General features: G+C 40.8%; 2 protein-coding genes across 5 annotated transcripts; both read left to right on the top strand.

Moving 5' to 3' along the window:
• The first annotated feature begins 514 nt into the window (after positions 1–514).
• eno1b (enolase 1b, (alpha)) lies at positions 515–5525 on the top strand. Of its 2 annotated transcripts, none has more exons than XM_055023522.1 (12): positions 515–572; positions 679–772; positions 1323–1418; positions 2229–2287; positions 2371–2440; positions 2601–2734; positions 2833–3055; positions 3281–3478; positions 4165–4366; positions 4444–4552; positions 4761–4819; positions 5227–5525. In XM_055023522.1, exons 2-12 carry the CDS (start codon positions 688–690, stop codon positions 5294–5296), a joined length of 1305 nt encoding a protein of 434 aa, XP_054879497.1. In that variant the 5' UTR covers positions 515–572; positions 679–687; the 3' UTR covers positions 5297–5525. The 2 variants fall into 2 exon arrangements, with proteins under 2 accessions (XP_054879497.1, XP_054879502.1); XM_055023527.1 differs by having other exon boundaries at positions 527–584.
• A 1247-nt stretch (positions 5526–6772) lies between these two features.
• On the top strand, positions 6773–19042 carry rereb (arginine-glutamic acid dipeptide (RE) repeats b). Of its 3 annotated transcripts, XR_008605100.1 has the most exons (18): positions 6773–7024; positions 7857–7905; positions 9169–9293; positions 9386–9485; positions 9586–9684; positions 10302–10382; positions 10608–10761; positions 11332–11418; positions 11495–11688; positions 11849–12007; positions 12256–12366; positions 13426–14522; positions 14979–15177; positions 15709–16411; positions 16488–16628; positions 16704–16869; positions 17340–17408; positions 18049–19042. XR_008605100.1 is itself a non-coding variant. In XM_055023384.1 (17 exons), the coding sequence occupies exons 1-17, from the start codon at positions 6999–7001 to the stop codon at positions 18080–18082; spliced, it is 3522 nt and encodes a 1173-aa protein (XP_054879359.1). In that variant the 5' UTR covers positions 6774–6998; the 3' UTR covers positions 18083–19042. The 3 variants fall into 3 exon arrangements, 2 of the variants coding, with proteins under 2 accessions (XP_054879359.1, XP_054879349.1); XM_055023384.1 differs by lacking the exon at positions 17340–17408 and having other exon boundaries at positions 6774–7024; positions 11852–12007; XM_055023374.1 differs by lacking the exon at positions 17340–17408 and having other exon boundaries at positions 6774–7024.
• Positions 19043–19663: the final 621 nt, after the last annotated feature.

Raw genomic sequence — 19663 nt, 5'->3', positions numbered from 1 at the left:
AGCCAGATATTTATGTTAGGAGCAAAATGCTCTGCTACTTCTGGTTTTCAGAGGACAACAATTTGTGTAACTTATTGAAAGCTGTTTTTGTAAAAGTGAGCTGTTCACAATGTAGACCTAGAAGAGCAAAAATGTCCTTCACTTTTTGTTGGAATATGTTTTTCTGACAGACCTCAATTGAAATTCCATATCTTCAGCAGTTTAATATGCTACACCTGTGTTTTCCTGCTCCTTTGTGTGCAAAATTTTAATTGAGAACAATTTTTTTCTGTTTGCCGGGGTTATATAGGGATGTAATGAAAAGGGATATCATGATTTATTAGTTGGAGAGTGGCTATGGAGTGACAGGAGTTCTGTTTTAAACTTTAAAGTTAAGAACTATAAATCCAAGCTTTCTAATAGCAGCTACACCCTTCTTCACAGCCTCCAGTTCTCTGACAGATGGGCTAAGTTCATTATCCTGCCATCCATGTGACTCATCAGCAGAACAAACCTAATCCAATTAAAGTAGCAGTTTGTCTGTTGGCTCTCCTAAGCTTGCAGTGAGGTCAGGATATTTTTGAGTACTGCAGGTAGAGGAAGAGGTTCAGTAATTATTATTACCTACTGATAACTTCATTGAAATCTTTTTGTTTGTTTGTTTCAGTATTGACAAGTGTACCTGTGTCTCATCTTCAGGTGTGCACCATGTCTATTATTAAGATCCACGCCAGAGAGATCTTTGATTCTCGTGGAAACCCCACAGTGGAGGTTGATCTTTATACTGATAAAGGTAGGCCTGCACACTTTGCTTCAATAAGTTTCTGTTCCTGGATTTCAGAATGTAAATTTTATTGACAATGTGTTCTTATAATGATAAACTATAATTGAACTTTGGATGTGTTCCAATTTCTCACCCATCATTTACGTGAACTCCCCAAAAGCACTTTAATTGCTTTTCCAACAAACTGCTTGCAAAACTTTTAGGAAAAGTTGGTCAGTATTGCTTTAGTGCTACACTGCCATAGACTTTCAACCTGTGGGAAATAATGCAAAGAAATCTGGAACATCTGATTGAACATCTGTCTGTCTGTTTCTGGAAACTAAACAATTGTCTAGAAACTTGTTAAGCAGCAACCTGACTTTATATTATATTGCTGCTTTTGCACACTTTATGCACACTGCATTGTCACCACCGTTATCATGTAGCATCCTCCTGATAAACTCGAATACAGCAACAGTGCGGCTCAGTTAAAAATATAAATCTTCTGGGGGGAAAATGTAGCTTTTTAAGTTGTTTACTCATTGTGTTTGGTGTTCTTGTTCCTCTGGATGATTTCCAGGTCTGTTTCGGGCTGCTGTTCCCAGCGGTGCTTCTACTGGGATCTATGAAGCTCTGGAGCTGAGAGACAATGACAAGTCTCGCTTCCTGGGGAAAGGTCTTTGTGTCATTATTGTTGTTTAATGCTGGAAACAACTTGATGAATTTGTGCCTTTGCCTAAAATGTTGACAGGCTTTATTTCCCTCATAATTTAAATATTCACATCTATTTCATGTATCTGTGTGCTTCCTCTCATTCGTGTTCTTTGTTGTCTCTACTATTAGACAAATACACTGCATTTTAAATGAAAGGGAATGTTTTCATGTCCATTTGATAACTAAAGAATTATGCAATCAATACTATCTCATTAGAAACTTTGCTTTGCAATTGTTTATACATCTGTGCGTGGTGAATGGAGAGCAAAATAGGACATTAATCAGACAATCGAAGGCATAAGAAACCCTCCAAACCAACGGGGGCCTCCTAGTTGCACTGAACTGAATTTTGTGCAAACTTAAATTAGTTGGTTATCAAGGAAGAATTTTTGATGTTGAAAATGTTCCACTTTATTCCATGAAGTTAGACAGTAAAGATTTTCTATCTTTTTAAAATATGTTATTATACTTTATACCTTGGTTGTTTTACACATTCCTGCAGTGGAAATGCACCTTTAGTCAAGCTGTAGTCGCTGATGCTAGCTGGAAGGCCCCCAAATCAAATTCCTTTAATGTACAATATTGGATGGGCTCTGGCATCAATACAGGGTGGATTTTTTGACTCTGATTAACTTCTTTATTAAACTAAAATATTGTCACTCATGCATTTGGTGCAAATTAGGAGCACTGAAGGTGTAATGTGTTTTGTAATTTGTCCCTTTGAGTGACTTGTGCATTATGCAGTGAGAGCATAATTAACTCCTCATAACAGGCGTCTCCCAGGCTGTCGAACACATTAATTCAACTATCGCCCCTGCACTTGTCAGTGAGGTAAGACAGCAGTTATGTTCCCTGTATTTGATTTGTATATCAAATACTGTAAATCAGATGTGTGATACTTCCTGTTTCTTCAGGATGTATCAGTGGTTGATCAAGAGAAAATTGACCAGATGATGATCGATTTGGACGGCACCGAGAACAAATGTAAGAAACCATCTGTGTGTAACTTCATCTATCACTATCTTCAATTTCTTGTTCAATTTTAGCTGAAGTCTTGTGTGTATAAAATTTGTGTATTTTGTTGTCTTTCTGCTAAGCTTTCACTAATAATCTAAATGCATGAATTTCATTTAATTTATTGTAGCCAAATTTGGTGCAAACGCCATCCTTGGTGTTTCTCTGGCTGTTTGCAAAGCTGGCGCTGCAGAAAAAGGAGTTCCCCTATACCGCCACATTGCGGACCTGGCAGGTAACCCTGAGGTCATCTTGCCCGTGCCGGTGAGACTTTCCATTAAGCAGCAAACACACATTCACAGGTTTCCTGTCTTTCAATTAACTACAGGCTTTGTGTCTCTTCTCTTTTCCTTCACCACCAGGCCTTCAATGTGATCAATGGCGGCTCTCACGCTGGTAACAAGCTCGCCATGCAGGAGTTTATGATCCTGCCCATTGGGGCCAGCACCTTCAAAGAAGCCATGCGTATCGGAGCAGAGGTTTACCACAACCTGAAAAATGTCATCAAGAAGAAATATGGACAGGATGCCACGAATGTGGGCGACGAAGGCGGCTTTGCTCCAAACATATTGGAAAATAAAGAGGGTGGGAATTCTTACTAGTGATACTATCCCAACAAGTTTTTGACAAAATGCTACTACAGAAACATGAGACTGACATAAGTCTACATACAATTCAGTTCCCTGAAGACTTTAATGTTCACATTTGTCATTTTAATTGCAAAAAGCAACAGAAAAGTCACAACACCATGTTGACAGTGAAATGTTTCATTTTTCCACATGTGCTTGCGTTTGCTGTGAAACCCTGAAGCTCTGGAGCTCCTGAAGGAGGCCATTGCTAAAGCTGGGTACACAGACGAGGTCGTGATCGGCATGGACGTAGCTGCATCCGAGTTCTACCGGGACGGAAAATACGACCTGGACTTCAAGTCGCCTGACGACCCGAGTCGCTACATCACACCAGATGAGCTGGCAGATCTCTACAGGAGCTTTGTGAAGGATTATCCAGGTATGTAACTTTTTACACATTGATTAATTAATTATTTAACTACAAAATGATTGAGGATAACCAGTGCCATGCAATCTGTTATGATAACCTCTATTGTGCTTAAGAGTGAATTTATTTGACACAGAAAGGCAAATTATCACATAACTTGGAAATAAGGACCTCAAAAGTGTGTCATGCATTCATTTTTAGCCCACTTTGCTCTGATACCCCTACAGAAAATCCACTGCAACCAGACAACTTTAGAGGTTACCTGTGAAAGTTTCTACAGGCCTTTTTGCTGGAAAAAGGTGTTCTTTGAGCAGATCAGATTTTAACTTTCTGGCATACAGTGGACCCCAGACTATTTATTATTCAAGAATTTACCTGTTTGCTGATTTTTGTGTGGAACTTAAAATCAAATTATTTTAAAAAAAACTTGCCTATTTGAAAATGTTTCTTTATTAGTACATAAAATATTAGGAAGAAAATACAGGCTGGGAAGCTAAAACACCTCAGCACATTACTTGACTGGCTAATTTAGAAGCCATTACATATTTTAGTTGCACTGAAACTAATTGAGGTGATTCAACTACTTGTGACAAAAAGCCTGAATTTTAATATTGAAATCGTTTTTCAAAAGCTTATGGATATGGGGTGTTATTTGTACTATAACGCACTATGGGCCTAATGAAAACCTGTTTATTCAGTGGTGTCTATTGAGGATCCGTTCGACCAGGACGACTGGGCGGCCTGGACCAACTTCACAGAGAGTACAGACATCCAGGTTGTTGGAGATGATTTAACTGTAACGAATCCCAGCCGCATCTGCAAGGCGGTGGAGGAAAAGGCCTGCAACTGTCTGCTCCTCAAAGTTAATCAGATTGGAACAGTTACAGAGTCAATGAAGGCGTAAGTTGACATCATTCCCCCCCCACAGTTATCAGTATGATGGTGACATTCCAATGAAATGTCTCGGCACCCTGCAGGTGTAAGATGGCCCAGGAGAGCGGTTGGGGTGTGATGGTGAGCCACCGCTCTGGGGAAACTGAGGACACCTTCATAGCTGATCTGGTGGTCGGACTGTGCACAGGACAGGTAACATACAGAGCAATGTTCAGGCTTTAAATAGACATATATTCATGCAAACAGATAATATCTATGATGAACTTTCACCTTTTTGGAATGGATAATAAGTTACAGACTTGAAGCTGGTCGCCAGCAGTCAATCATGTGTTTAGGAAACATAAATTAGAACTAAAACTAAAAAAATAAATAAACAAATAAATGATTTTATCATCTCCAGATCAAGACGGGGGCTCCTTGTCGTTCTGAGCGCTTGGCTAAATACAACCAGATCTTGAGGTGAGCTTTAGTTTAATTGAAAAACTTAATAATTTCTGTTATTTGGTCAAAATAACTTATTTCAGTCTCTTCTTTTGTAGTAATAATTGCTTACAACTACAATGAACAAGAATTAGACTGAAATCTTTCTAAATACAATATCTTGAAAAAGTGCTACCAAGTGTTACTAACCATTATTGGAGTCTCTCTTTCAGTTGGTCTGTCATATTAAACACAAAAAACACTCAATGTTACCTTTGTATGATGACACTATAAGAGTTAAAGAGCAATAAGTATTTTTTTTTTTTTTGCAAAATCCTCTATTGTATGATTTAGAATATCTAACACTGCATTTTTAACAGCCAGTTCAGAAATGTTTTAATGTTTGCTGCATTAAAACACCTTGCTTTTTTCCCTCTCTTTGGCAGAATTGAGGAGGAGTTGGGGGATAAGGCTCAGTTTGCTGGGAAAAACTTCAGGAGTCCTGTGATTGAGTGAATGAGACATTTACTGGTGAATGCAAAAATGTGTGTGAACACTTCAGTTTAACAATTAGATGTGTAGAAGTCCTTCTCTCAGTAAATAAAAACTACCAGCTGTGTCAGCCATAAGCTCTGATGAGAAAAATAATAGGTCTGACTGTAGTACAATACTGTTTTCACAACAAACATCTGCACTTTGGAGATGAAGATAATAAAGTTTTGTTGGTGAAAAAAATACCATTAAATTTAGTGTCATTTTTCTCTTTTTGTCATAGAGGTTTTCAACATTCAGGCTGTTTTGCGGAGTGACATGATACAGCCAATCAGAGTCTCACACAAACAATCAATCACAAAGGTTGAAGTTCAATGGCTATTAGTTGTTTTGCAGACAGCTATGATCTTGCAGATAGTGATAGTCAGTTGACCATGAATCTTCCTGAATGCAAAAAAAAAAAATGCCCATCTGTCCTAGAACAGGTGGTTGCTCCACAGTGGGTCGAGCCACTGCATGAAAAACCCAAACACTGCTGTAAATCCACAAATGAAAGCAAGACCTCATCATCTTTCTGAGACTAATGGCATAAAATGCTAAAAAAAAAAAAGGAAAAAAAAGTTGTTGCAAAGTGAGAATTGTCTTGAAATCGGCAAAAGCTCGATAATTCTGGTTTTAGGACTGATATAAGTTTTGACTAAATTACAATAAATGTCCTGTTGGTGTCAACAGGAGCTTATTTTCAAATCACACTAAATCAGTGAAGGAGTGTGTCAGAGTCAGAGACAGATTGCTGCTGAATTTAGCCAATGGGATCCTCTGCTGGCCAAATAGGAAGACAGCAGTGAGAAAAAAAAAATCATACTCAAGAAAATAACCACAGTATGAAACCAGCACCATAACATTTATTTATCTATGAGTGATGAATAAACCCCACTCCTGGGCCATAAGAAATATTCTCAGGAAACATAATGGGCTGTTCCCAGACAGGTTGATTAACCTGCTTGTCAGGACCTGCAAGGCAGGTCCTGACAAGCAGAAACCTCAAGTTTGTCCTTATTAATACCGTCTGTCAACCAGCTTTAGCGTAGGGCCAAGTTAGACCCATTCATGGGTCCTGGGGTCACAATGGACTCCAGGGGCCGCAGTTTGGACACCTCTAACCCTATATCAGGTAGCGCCATTTTTGATAGAACACAACGCAAACGTTGCGCATTTTAAACATTTATGGGTGTCCCCAAACTTTACAATTCAAATAAGTTTAAATGCTCATTTTCCTTTTTCGAGTTTAATAAAAATGCTTCTTTTGAAAACAAACAAAGTGTAATAAGACGCCAGTACCAGTCCTTACATTATTAAGAGCGCAGTTGTATTCGTGGTAGGAATGTCTTGCATAACAGTGTTAATGACCGCAACAGTGCACACGGTACGATAAGCTGTTGAGATTCATGGCTGACTGTGCAGCGACAGCAGCAGTAAGTGTTGATGAAGCCCAGCGCGTCTGCGGCACATGCTCAGTAATGTACATTAAACGCGAACGCTGCGCTGTGGCTGTTGAGGTCAATGCACTGAAAAAATAGAGCGAGTCTCTCCACTACACCGCCTCCATTTTGAATAGCCATGTAATAGGGGATTCGCACAGTTGGTGTGCGTGTGTGTGTGTGTGTGTCTCGCCCACTGTGCTGCGTAGTGTCAACAAGCCACAACCAACCAAACATCCGTCGACATGGACGACCTGTTCAGTCCGCGCAGGTAACTTCAATAACTTGTCATTCGCCTTGTGCTTGTGGCCAGTGCGTGTTAAATGCTTCTTTTCGTGTCCGGCGGCGTTACTTTGAGGGCCGCTCGTGTTTAATAGCCGGAGTGTCAGTGGTCATGAAGTTCGTGTCTGGCTAACAAGCTAGATGTTACCTCGTTAGCAGCTAGCGGCTCCCGCTGGGGAAAACGCCTCTTCGCTCGCTTTAATGTGGCTAACACGTATATCCCGAGGCATCATTTAAATTATTCTGTGATTAAACACTTGTTTAGTCATTTAGTGAAGCAGCTGCTTAATTCACCCCGAGGCTAAAGCGCATATATATCTCTGCGGATCGTTGCTAATGTACATTAACGTCTTATGGATGCTAACCTTAACGGTTTATCACTGATAGCGCACTTTAGCCGCCGTTTTATTACCGAACAGGTACACACATTGTGTTTAACTGCCAACTTGTTAAGATCTGCGAACAGCACACACTGTTCTCGTAATGGTGACCGTAAAAATTAGCAGCTTATGCGTGATTGATTGACAGTGTTTTGCAGCCGCTGTGGAGTCGGATTTCATTCATGTAATAGAAGAAACTGTGAGCTGAGATTGGATCGCAGGAGCGAGGGGCGGGATGATGATCTGTGACTGAAATCAGTGCCAGGCGATGGGAGGAAAGCCTCAGATGATACAGGAGGCTTATTAGATCACACTGTTTGTCTGTACATACTGTATACAAAAGCACCTATCAGATATGCTTTCACTCAGTTTCTGTTACATAGAAATCATTTCATATACTTTTAAAATGCTGTTGTAAGTTGAATTTGTGTTTTATTTTAGGAGCCTGAACAGCACACAAGGTGAAATAAGAGTGGGACCAAGTCACCAGGTAAATTTGATTGAAATATAACAGCTTATTCAGTGGTTATAAAAAGATGATTGAAAGTATTTCAGGTGTAAGATTATGTAAGAATAGCCTCTGAGGCCTCTTTTGCAGGTGCATTCATTACTGTTGCAAAGTTGGAGGAACGAAGCTTTTCAAAGCTGAGCAATCTGCTCAGATATTATCATTTACATGCATCATACTGTACATTGCAAAAACTGGACAATTTGTCAAATTGATTTAGGTCAGAACTTATATACACTTATGAAAATGTATATCCGGGTCTGTTGTCATGTCGGGAGGGAAACCTCTGTTCCAGTTTCAAGTTTTAAAATATTTTCAGTCCCGGAGGTTTCCTTTAAAATTGCGTAGCATTTGGCTCAATCCATTTCCCTTTCCCTTCAGAAGTAATAATAATAAAAAAATCTTAACAGGATGATGCCACCATTACTATGTTTTACAGCGTGTTCAGGGTGATGTGCAGTTTAAGTTTTTCATAACTCATAACATTATGCATGTGTTCCAAAAAGTTGGTTTCACTCTTGCACATTTTTGCTTTGTTTCCTTACTTGTTTTGTGGTGAACACAACTTCCTGTGGCTTTCTTTGAACACTAACTTTCTTCTTGCCACCCTTCCATTCAGAGACAGTTTGTAAGATGAAAGATCAGTAGTTGTTTTGTTAACAGATCTTCCCTTCTGTGCTGTGTATCCCTGCAGGGACTCCAGACAAACACATTTAGAATCTGTACATTTTAATAGAAAATGGTTGTAGTACAAATTTTAAGTATAGAAATCTGCTTCTCTTATTAACAATGCGCTTTAAATGATAACAGTACATTTGCACCACAAGGCAACTACCATAAATGTCTTCAGCATCTTATGGAATCTATTATCCAATATAAAATCTATTATGCAACACATTGTTGCAGCCTTTAGCGCTGCTCCCTTCCAGTAAGAACATGCTGGGTTCCAGTCTCAACTGGGTTTCTAGCTGTTTTGAGTTTTCATTTTTTTCTAAGTATTTCCTCTTAGTACTTTGGTGCTGACCCTTATCGGCCATGACTGAAAGAGCTGGACACAAGCGAGTGTAATGAGCTTCTTTTGTATCATTTTTATTCAATACAGTCAGACACAATCTCCGAATATGTTCCAGTAACGCCTTCCCAAGTTTTCTGCTTGCTGTTGAAACGTCAAATAATGTTGGTTTTTAGTTTTATTTCCTTTTAAGTGTCGGAGCTCTTTCAGTTCACTTTTTGTTTGTCCTGCAGGCCAAGCTCCCAGAGCTGCAGCCACGACCAGCACCTAGTGCACAGACCCAGATAGACAATGAGGAGCTCATGTGGACACCTGGAGTCAATGACTGTGACCTTCTGATGTACCTCAGAGCAGCCAGGTCAGAAGTCCTCTTAGTGCACCTTTATTGCTTTCATGTTCAACCTAAGATGCATTTCACACAATATTTCATAATTTCGACCCTTTTTTTAGGAGCATGGCAGCATTTGCAGGGATGTGTGACGGCGGATCCACAGAGGATGGGTGTTTGGCAGCTTCCCGTGATGATACAACGCTGAACGCTCTCAACATGGTGCGGAGCAAACTTTGTATTGTGTAACTTTGTAAAATGATGTGATTTCAGTGCAGATATGCAAAAAAATATGTCAACATTGTTCCCATCTCAATTTTAGCTCCATGCAAGCCATTATGATGCAGCCAAAGCTCTGCAGCGTCTGGTCAAGAGGCCACTACCCAAACTGATTGAAAAATGCTGGTCAGAAGATGATGTGGTGAGACGACTTTTTGAAATGGTTCAATTTTAGAGATTTTCTTGCAGGGAGAAAGTCTTGGGCTTGAATCCCAAGACTTATTCTCCCTGCACATGCATGGGGTCTCTCTGGGTACTCCAGTTTCCTATCTCTGCCAAAAAACACAACCGTAAAGTTAATATATCTGAACTGTCCTAAGGTGTGAGAGTGTGAGTGTGCATGGTTTCTTGTAATGTGTGTGTCCCCTTGATGGACGTGCGTCCCGTCCAAACTCAAGCCTGGCTCTCACCCATGACAGGCACTTGCTTTCTTTCAACCCTACAGACATTTGATAAACTATTAATTAAGCAATAATCTTACTTAAGATACTTTGTAATTAAAATTTCAGACTTCTATAGCTACCGGATAACAGTTAACATTAATAATAGTAGTTCTATTGGATGTTGAACTGTATTAATATTCAAAATATTTTTTGCATTTATTTAAAATGTTAAACTAATGCAATCCTTATTGTAATATTTTTTTAAATTAATTGGTTTGATTCTGTCGTCAGAATCAACTCAATATCATTTCCATTCAGATAAGTGATTCATTGAGGAAGTTGATTTAATTTCAAATTTTTTCTGTTTGTCTTCTAGAAACGGTTCATCAAAGGTCTGAGACAGTATGGAAAGAATTTTTTTCGCATCCGGAAAGACTTTCTCCCCAGCAAGAAGACTGTAAGTGTGTGGGTGTGTGTGTGTGTGTGTGTGTGGTGTGTGTGTGTGTGTGTGTGTGTGTGTGTGTGTGTGTGTGTGTGTGGTGTGTGTGTGTGTGTGTGTGTGTGTGTGTGTGTGTGTGTGTGGTTTGGATTAGTTTCTTGGCATACATTACATGTTTTCCCTTTGTCACTGATTGGTGAATAATGATTACAATGTTTTAATAATAATCATGTTTGTTATCAGGGAGAGTTGATCACATTTTATTACCACTGGAAGAAAACCCCAGAGGCCGCCGGGACCAGAGCTTATCGACAGCAACGCCGGCAGCCGTCCTCTCGCAAAGCGAAAACTCGATCCGCAGCGGCGACTGTCAACCCTCCATCTCGAAACTATTCAGGTCAGTTTCACTTTCTGGTTTTGCTGTGCCGGTGAGAAGTTTGCATACATTAATCACAGGGATTAAAGATCAAGACAAATTTGACTGTTTGTTTTTTATTTCTTGTATTATATAACAACTTAGGTTTATTTCATATCTCCTGTTGATTTTCTCTAAACCTCACAGTCAAAGCATTCACAAAGACTTGAGCAAGAAAAGAATTACCTTGTTAATGGCTACAAAATAGGTTTTCTCTCCAGTTTAGTTTGGAAATGTAAACTACATTTTGAAGGTGTATACTCATATAACTGGAACTGTAAAGTAAAGTTTGAACATTTTTAGAGAAAATTTATCATGACTTCATACTTTTTAACCAAATTTTATTTGGTAACCCTCATTAAAGTTATTTGTTGTCTCATCATATATCACACTGCTCAAAGATGTTTTGAAAAAGCCCAAAACCAGTGATATTGAAGCCTGTAATCAGTCTTCTCAACTATTTTTTATTTGACGCTTTCTGTTGAATGGAGAGGAACAAATTCGATCTCAAAATGTTCCTGAATTTTCAAACGTGACGCTTATCCTCTTCAGTTGAGGCCAGTTCTGCCAGCGAGGATGATGTCGACAGTGAAGACAGCGAACAGGAAACAAAGAGCTGCAGCCACTGTGGATCAACAAGTAGGTTCTTCAGCAGAAGAAAAGAGCTTTAGCCAGCTTCTGAAACTTGCATCTAAAGCCATTGTTGATTGAACAGCTTCTAAGGATTGGCACCAGGTCGGGAGAGACAACTCTCTGCTCTGCACAACTTGCCGCACGTACGAAAACAAACACGGATGTCTGCCGCCTGCTTCTAAATCTGGGAACGCTTCCTTTATGTTCAAACCTGTGAAAGGGGAAGAAGAGGTGAACAACAAGCATGGCATGAGGACTCGGCAGAGCAGAGCACCTGTAAGCTCTTGTCTTCATATTGACTCACAACTGAAGCCCAGGACAATTTAGGCTTTATAATAACAAATATTTTTCATACAGAAAAAAAAACAACATTTTGTAAGTCATCTGGCTTCAGCTGTTGTTTGAAACAATAATTACTGTTTGTTGTGTTTTAAAGCAGCTGACATCGTTAAGAAGTGGCCTCAGGAGGTTCAGTGGCTCTCCAAACACAGAGGAGTCACAGTCTGGTAACCAGAACTTCCCAACTGGAGGAATCTCTAGTTCCTTAAGATCCTCTGCAGATCATAAAAATGACTCCACCAAAAAAATAAACAAGGTGAGCATCGTGTTGTTATCACCAAATAATAAACTTATCCACATATCACCATTTTGAAAGAGAAATAAGCTGATTTAACAGTTTGTTTCTTTTGTAAAACTTGTATTATTGTGTTTTTAAATAAAGTTACAGAGGTTGCTTAGACACTTCTTTAATCTGAGAGGGTGTGTTTTATGAGAGTAAGAACTAGCAGTGAAGACTCTTTGACAACACTGGTGTAATTATGTGTAATTTTTCTTTTTGTGCAGAAAATAAAAGAGGAGGTAACGGCGCCAAAGACAGCAAAACGTGTGAGGGAAAGTCCTGCTCTGGAGTCTGATGAACCTGAAAAGATGACGCCTAAAAGGCCAAAGGCACAGGTGAAATACTTCCACAAGTAAATTCTGGAGCGCACGGAACACACCAGATCAAGACATTTAACACTTCAAATTTATTCTATTAACTACAGGAAACAATGAGATGGTTACAGGCTCGTTGGAATGGCCTGAATCTGTAGTTCAGTCAGATAAGCACAGAAAGTCATTCAGTTTAACTACTGATAAGAAATTACACTATCACGACAAATGATGTCTTCACAGCACCCTTGATGCATATCAGGGCGGATTAATGTTTGAATGATTAATTTAATTTTCTCACCACGACGTTCCCCATTCCGGACCATGTCATCATCAGCAGAACAAATTATGCCAAGCTGGAGATCAGGTTCAAGAAATTTAATTTCAGGATTTTTCAGGTCTGGATAAGCAGGGAAATAACAGGATGTAAAAAATATTTATATATTAACTCATTATTCCCTAATTCCACTATCTAAATATTATAACCTTTCATGTTCTATTTATCCATCTGTCCTTCTGACAGTCTTTCCTTCTATCCTTCCTTCCTGCCTTCCTTCTCAATTGTAGCAGAACGCATTAAAAAACTCCTATTAACTAATTGTTAAGATATTCCTTCATAGCTGTCTCAGAGTCCAATGACTTAAATACGGGACAATTTTTAAAATTGATGTAATTTGGCAGTATTTTGTTAAAAACCTATTTGATTGATAAAACAATATTTAAGCACACAATTATTAACTGAATGGTACTATTTATGTGGCTCTAGAGTCTAGAGGGCCACATACATAGTTGTGGTGGGCCGGATCTGGCCTCCAGGCCTTGAGTTTGATGCATGTGACCAATACAGATGGTTTGTTTACGTTCATGTCTCTCTTGTCTAAAGAATATAGCAAAGAAAATATTAGACACAATTTCCTGACTGTCAGAGTTGACTTGACTTGCTTCCCTGGTTTGCATCTGATTGGTTGATCAGAACGCCGCCTTCCCTTGAAGCTGTTAGATGAGAGGAGATATTTTAACCTTACATGGACTTTTGCTTTGATGTTTTGTTCTGTGATATGAATCAAGTTTTTGTTCTTGAAGGACCCACGAGGCGGGTCCCGGTCAGAGGGAGAGGCAGAAGAAGAAAGCTCGTCAGAAAGCCGCAGCGCTCAGGACGACTGCAGTGACGCCAAAGACATCGACCAGGACAACCGCAGCTCCTCTCCCAGCATTCCCAGCCCTCAACAGGGGAACGAGAGCGACTCGGACTCTTCTGCCCAGCCCAGCGGGGCCACAGCTGAGGCTGGTGCTGCGACTCTGACGGACGCCCCGCTCCTCCAAGCCGTTCCCTCTCAGGACCCTCCCATTCCTCCTCAACCGACACAAAGCCCAGCCTCTGCTGACCTGGCTCAGAACCCCCCTTCATCCTCTGCCGACCCTCCACAGGGTGGAGCTGCTCAATCCCCTGCGACAGCCGGCCCAGGGTGCCGAGCAACTCTGGCGCCTGGTCCAAGGCCACAGCCAGCAGCGCTGGATCTGGACACGCCTCTCGCTCCTGCGTCACACTTCTCACCTGCTCTCGGCTCCACGCAGCCCCCGCAGCCGAACGGTTCCCCCCCTCACACTCCGCCGCGCTCTGTGCCCTTCTTTAGGGATGCTCAGCTGCCGCACCCACCTCAAGTCAAGCCCCCTCCTACAACCCCAATCCCACCGTCACACAAACAGCTGCCTCACCCATCTGCAGCACCTTTTCCCCAGATGCCCTCTAACCTCCCACCACCTCCTGCTCTGAAGCCCCTCAACTCTCTCCCCAACCAGCATCCTCCAGGCGCCCCTCCCCCTCCTCTGCAGCTCATGCCTCATCCTTTGCCTCCACACTCGGCTCCATCCCAACTTCCAGTGTCGTCTCAGGTGCAGAGCCACCCTGGGAAAAGTGGGACCTCATCCCTCCCAGCGGCTCCGGCTCCGCTCCCTCTCACATCTTCCACTGCCGGCCCAGTTCCGACCCTGCAGCCGTCCTTCCCACCGCTCCCACCCAGACCCTCTCCAAACTCTGCTGCCGGAGGATCTCAAATTCAGATTAAAGAAGAGCCGCTGGATGAAGTGGAGGAGCCGGAGAGCCCGCCGTCTCCTCCCCGAAGCCCCTCACCAGAGCCCACTGTTGTCAACATGGCAAGCCACGCCAGTCAGTCTGCGAGGTATGTTCTAAATCATTCTGTAAACTGAGAAAAACAATGCAGCTTTGTCTCATAAAATACATGTGGGGGGAAACTGTTGCAGGCATTATGCATATTTGAACAGTTAGTCCTATTCTAACCTGTTAGGATGTTCATTACATCTTTTTCACAAAATCATTGTCTTTGCCAAATGTGCTTGAGCTCTACTTGGGTTGCTAGGTGGTGGCACAATGCTCATCGAAAGAGACTAAACAAATGGGAGGTTTATGAGTTTACAGACACCAAATTACATTAAGTTATTGCCAAAAAACTGCTGGATCTTTTTTTAAATGCTTGAGCTGCTTTTAGACACAGTTGAGACCCAAATGGAAGTATAAATGTACAAAATGTGAATTTTGTATAATAGGTCTTCTTTAATGCTTTAGAAAAAATAGACTGATGCTGTGTGCTCATTAAATCTGTTGCTTTGTCTTGAAGGTTTATAAAACACTTGGATCGAGGCTACAACTCCTGTGCGAGGACGGATCTTTTCTTTACTCCACTGTCTTCCTCCAAGCTGGCCAAGAAACGGGAGGAGGCTGTAGAAAGGATGAGGAGGGAGGCTGAGCTCAGCGTGCGGCAGGAACGTGAGAGAGAGAAAGACAGAGAGCGGGAGAGAGAGACGGATAGAAACTCTGTAAGTTAGCAAATGCAACCTATATTTGGCTTTTTCAGATCAATCTGATCGGCCCAATTCCAATTTTTTTACCCCCCCAAAATTCCGATCTGTGCTAATTCCATACTTGGTACTAATTCCGATATGCATCCAATTGTTTTCAGAGCGTCTGAAGTTTGAATTGTCATGTCGCATTTTATCCAGCTTTTTTGTTACTGGCGTCATAATTCCAGATAAAGCCAGATGCAGTAAATCAGGGTGTAAACAATGGCTGAAAATCACTGTTAGTGAAGTGTATCACATTACAGGCTCACCACTACTGGCTCTGACTACACATCAGTCCAGCCTTCCCTACAGAACTTTCATCAATGCTTCACAAAAGCCCATCTCTATTAGTTCTTTCTTGTGATGATACTGTCTGTTCCTGTTGCTGAATAAACGTTAAAATTGTTCTTCTTTGCATTTGGGGGTCACTTTGAGGACGTAAACACACAGAAGTCTCATTGCTGTCGGGTTTAATTTGTAATATAAACATTTCTCTATTTTTTTCAGAGGGCGTCCAGCTCTTCCCATGACAGTCGCCTGAGTGAAGTGCAGATGACGGCTCAGATCCACGGCCGGCCCTCCTTTGACCAGCCCCCCACCACTGTGGCGGCCGTGCCCCCGTACATCGGCCCCGACACACCGGCCATGCGCAGCCTGAACGACTATGCTCGGCCCCACGTCATGTCCCCCTCCAACCGCAACCATCCGTTCTACGTCTCGCTGAGCCCAGGCGACCCCCTGCTGGCCTATCACATGCCCGGCCTGTACAGCACGGACCCCGGCCTCCGAGAGCGGGAACTCAGGAACTTCAGGGAGCGGGAGCTGCGCGAACGAATGAAGCCTGGCTTTGAGGTCAAACCCCCAGACCTGGAAACCCTTCACCCATCAGCCAACCACCTGGAGCATTTCGCTAGACACGGGGCGCTGGCTCTGCCCCACCTACCAGGACCGTCCCACCCTTTTGCCCCCTTCCATCCAGGGCTGAGCCACCTGGAGCGTGAGAGGCTGGCGCTGGCTGGGCCTCAGATGCGCCCAGAGCTGAGTTATGCCGAGAGGCTGACTGCAGAGCGGCTTCATGCTGAGAGGATGGCCTCTGTGGCAACTGATCCAGCCGCCCGGCTGCAGATGCTCAATGTCACCCCTCATCATCACCAGCACTCTCACATTCATTCCCACCTGCACCTCCACCAGCAGGACCCCCTCGGTCAAGGTGAGGTCAAGTTGTTGGCACTTTTTCTGTCCGAAGGTTTGAAACTTAGTTCTTTTCATGTGTGACCCTCGTTCAGGTTCGAGTCCTCATCCTCTGGTCGACCCACTGGCCGCCGGACCACGTTTGGCTCGATTCCCCTTCCCTGGTGGCCCAATCCCAAACCCCTTACTCGCTGATCTTCCTCATGATCATGAGATGCTGCGCCATCCGCTATTTGGTTCGTGATTTCACCTTCTTCTGCAGCCCTTGCTCTTCTGGTTTGAATTAATGTTTTTACTGAATTTTTTTCCAGGAGCTGCATATCCTCGAGAACTTCAGGGACCGATTCCTCACATGTCTGCCTCACATCAGCTCCAGGCCATGCATGCTCAGTCTGCAGAGCTGCAGCGGATGGCAATGGAGCAGCAGTGGCATCACCTGCATGGGGGCCCTCTGCCAAGTCAGGAAGATTATTACAGGTGAGCATTTTTAAACAGTGAGCATTTTTGATTTTATACCATCAAAAATCCTTAATGTTACGCCACTTAATTTATAGATACATTTCACTGAATGATAATAAGATTCTTTATTCCTGTAATTTAATTCAACAAGTGAAACTCTGTCCATGTACAGTATATAGACTCAGAACATGGTTATACATGAATTACAGTGATGTAGCAAAGAGGAGATCAGCCTGTGTTCCCTTGATATTCTAACCTTCTGAATAAACATCACTTGATGTTTTTATTACCTGGAAACCATAAATATCAAAATGCTCAGAATTAGTGTTTCAAAAAATTCTTATCTTGGTCATCAATTTTCTATTGATTATTTTAACAATCTAATGAAAAAATAGCACATTCTGCTGATTCATAATTAATGAAAAATAAATATTTTGTTGCATAAAATTCAATAACATATTTCAATTTTTTGCATGGATCATCTGCAGCTACAAGAGGTACTTCTAACATCCAGATGTGAAAACCTCAACCTTTTTCTTTTACAGAGTTTGAACCAGGTGAAGCAAAAGGGTTTTAATTTTCTCAAGTGCAAAATGTTTATATTTTTGTTCAGTTTTAACTTAATTATTGTTCTTCTTATGGTGTTCCTCCTGCAAATGGCCCTTTTGAGGTTGTATACTGCAGTAAGCAAGTAATTGATCACTAAATCACAATTATTTCAGTAATCGATTCTTCATGATTAGATTAATCGTTTCAGCTCTACTTGAAATATCACCCAAAGTTTCCCCCAGAAAAGCCTGGTGAATGGGCGCTAGGGCAGTCATTCAACCAGCAGCCTGTCATGGTTTTGAGTTAAAAATGTTTAAAGTTGACAGGAAATTTGAAAATATCACTTGATAATTATTTTAATGAAATATTGGAAGATTAATACCTGAACACCAGCTATATAGAAGTATTAAAAAATGCAAACATTTTAAAAAGACTTAAATAAATAAGCAATGCTTAGCCTGGTGGGGACAAAAGTAAAGCCTGTTGGCCCACCAGGCTTATAATGCATTGATCACCTTTAATTTGGATAACTCTACTTTTGTACAAGCACCAGAGTAAGAGTAAGTTTTTTGTTTTTTCTCACTGTTTGGACTGAAAAGTATTCTGTAGATTTTAAGTAAATTGCGACTCTGTTTTTAACTTTTGAAGCCGCCTGAAGAAAGAAGGTGACAAGCCGTCTTGAGGTGGTGCATGCTCTGAGCTCCAACAGATCAATACTGTGTACTTTTAACACTCTAAACGTATTTTTGTGTGGCGTCTTCTGTTTGTTTGTGTTGACAAATTTTAGAAGAATAGTGGTGGAACTCAAAAGTGTGTTTCGTGTTCTGCGCATCATGAAACCCTTAGATTTTCCTTAAGAATATACACTAGTTTTCTCATCCAATTAATGAACAGTGCCACCATCTGGGACTTAAAGTGACAGGTTTCCTTTCTAACCAACTATTAAACTGTTTCTTATGCAGTCATATGAGTTTGCTAAAGAATGATGAAAAAAGACCGATTTTGGTGTTGACTTTAAATATGTTTATTGTTTCTAATAGAGTTCCTGTACAGAATAATGTTTAAATCTGTGTGTGTATGATAGATATGACCCAGCATGACTCACCCTTCAGTTTTTCCACTGAGATAGTAGAACGAAGTTGTATTGTGTTGGTAGGCTTTAAAAGCACCGTAGGGGACTGGATTTAATCCTAAATAAGATGAAATGTATCTTTAAATCCTAAATTTTTATATATCAATATATCTTTTCACAGTATAACCGAAGCTCATTTTTGAGAATGTAAATACTACATGTTCACAATAATCTATATGACCGAGTATTATTGATATATCAGTAAATGTAAACACTTGATTCAGCATGAGAACAATAAAATCCTAAGGTAGTGCTATAAGGTGTGCTAAATACTTGGACCATAACCTGCCTGTCTGTTTACTGACAGAAGGTTTTATTAGGAGAATCTATTTACATTGTTTTCCTGAAAATGTCACAGCTGGATAGAAACTAAATCTTAAACATTTGGGTGGAGTTTTTCTAAAAAAAAAAATAAAAATAAAATACTGCCTAATCTCAGTATTTATGTGATATATATCAATCTGTATCCATACCATATTTATTTCAATAAATATTTCTCCAGTGACACAATTTTCTTGTCATTTTTGTCTCCAAGGCATCAATGATGCTTATGAAGTGAATCATTTGTTTAAACTTCAATAAAATGCAACTTTCATATATTTTTTATTGAGTATATATGGCACATAACTAATAAAGGTTTTAAAACCCCAGGTTTTATAATGTTATTTAATGAGACCAGAATAAATTGTCACATAACATTTTTCACCTTTGTAGTGTAATATATATCTACAATTCAACTGAAAAAGTAATTGTGAAATGACAACTGACAAAACAATTGCATGCCTGCTTGTACTGATGCTGTTATATTTGAGAGAGTTTATCATCATGTTTACATCAACTTAACCCTCTCTCTGTTCACGGCACATATTAACTTACCAGATTTAAAATCTTACTTTCTTACAGTAAAGCAATACTATTGCTTATTTATGGTACTTATTAAATAAAACATCTGACTTCTTCAGATATGAAGCATGATCAATAGATTTAGTTTTCACAAAAAGCAAAAATAACTCAAAAATGAGACGCTGCCATCTTCAATTTGTAACTCAGTCATTTCATCCACCCCAACAAATCCCTCGTTTCTCCTGAAGAAAAATAACCCCACACCATGATGCCGCCACCGCCATGTTT

This window comes from Poeciliopsis prolifica, unplaced genomic scaffold (genome assembly GCF_027474105.1).
Source record: "Poeciliopsis prolifica strain line A6 unplaced genomic scaffold, Auburn_PproV2 SCAFFOLD003, whole genome shotgun sequence".
In the NCBI taxonomy this organism is placed as follows: Eukaryota; Metazoa; Chordata; class Actinopteri; order Cyprinodontiformes; family Poeciliidae; genus Poeciliopsis; species Poeciliopsis prolifica.
The sequence above is the reverse complement of the archived record's forward strand: the minus strand, read 5'-3'. Positions and strand labels throughout refer to the sequence as shown.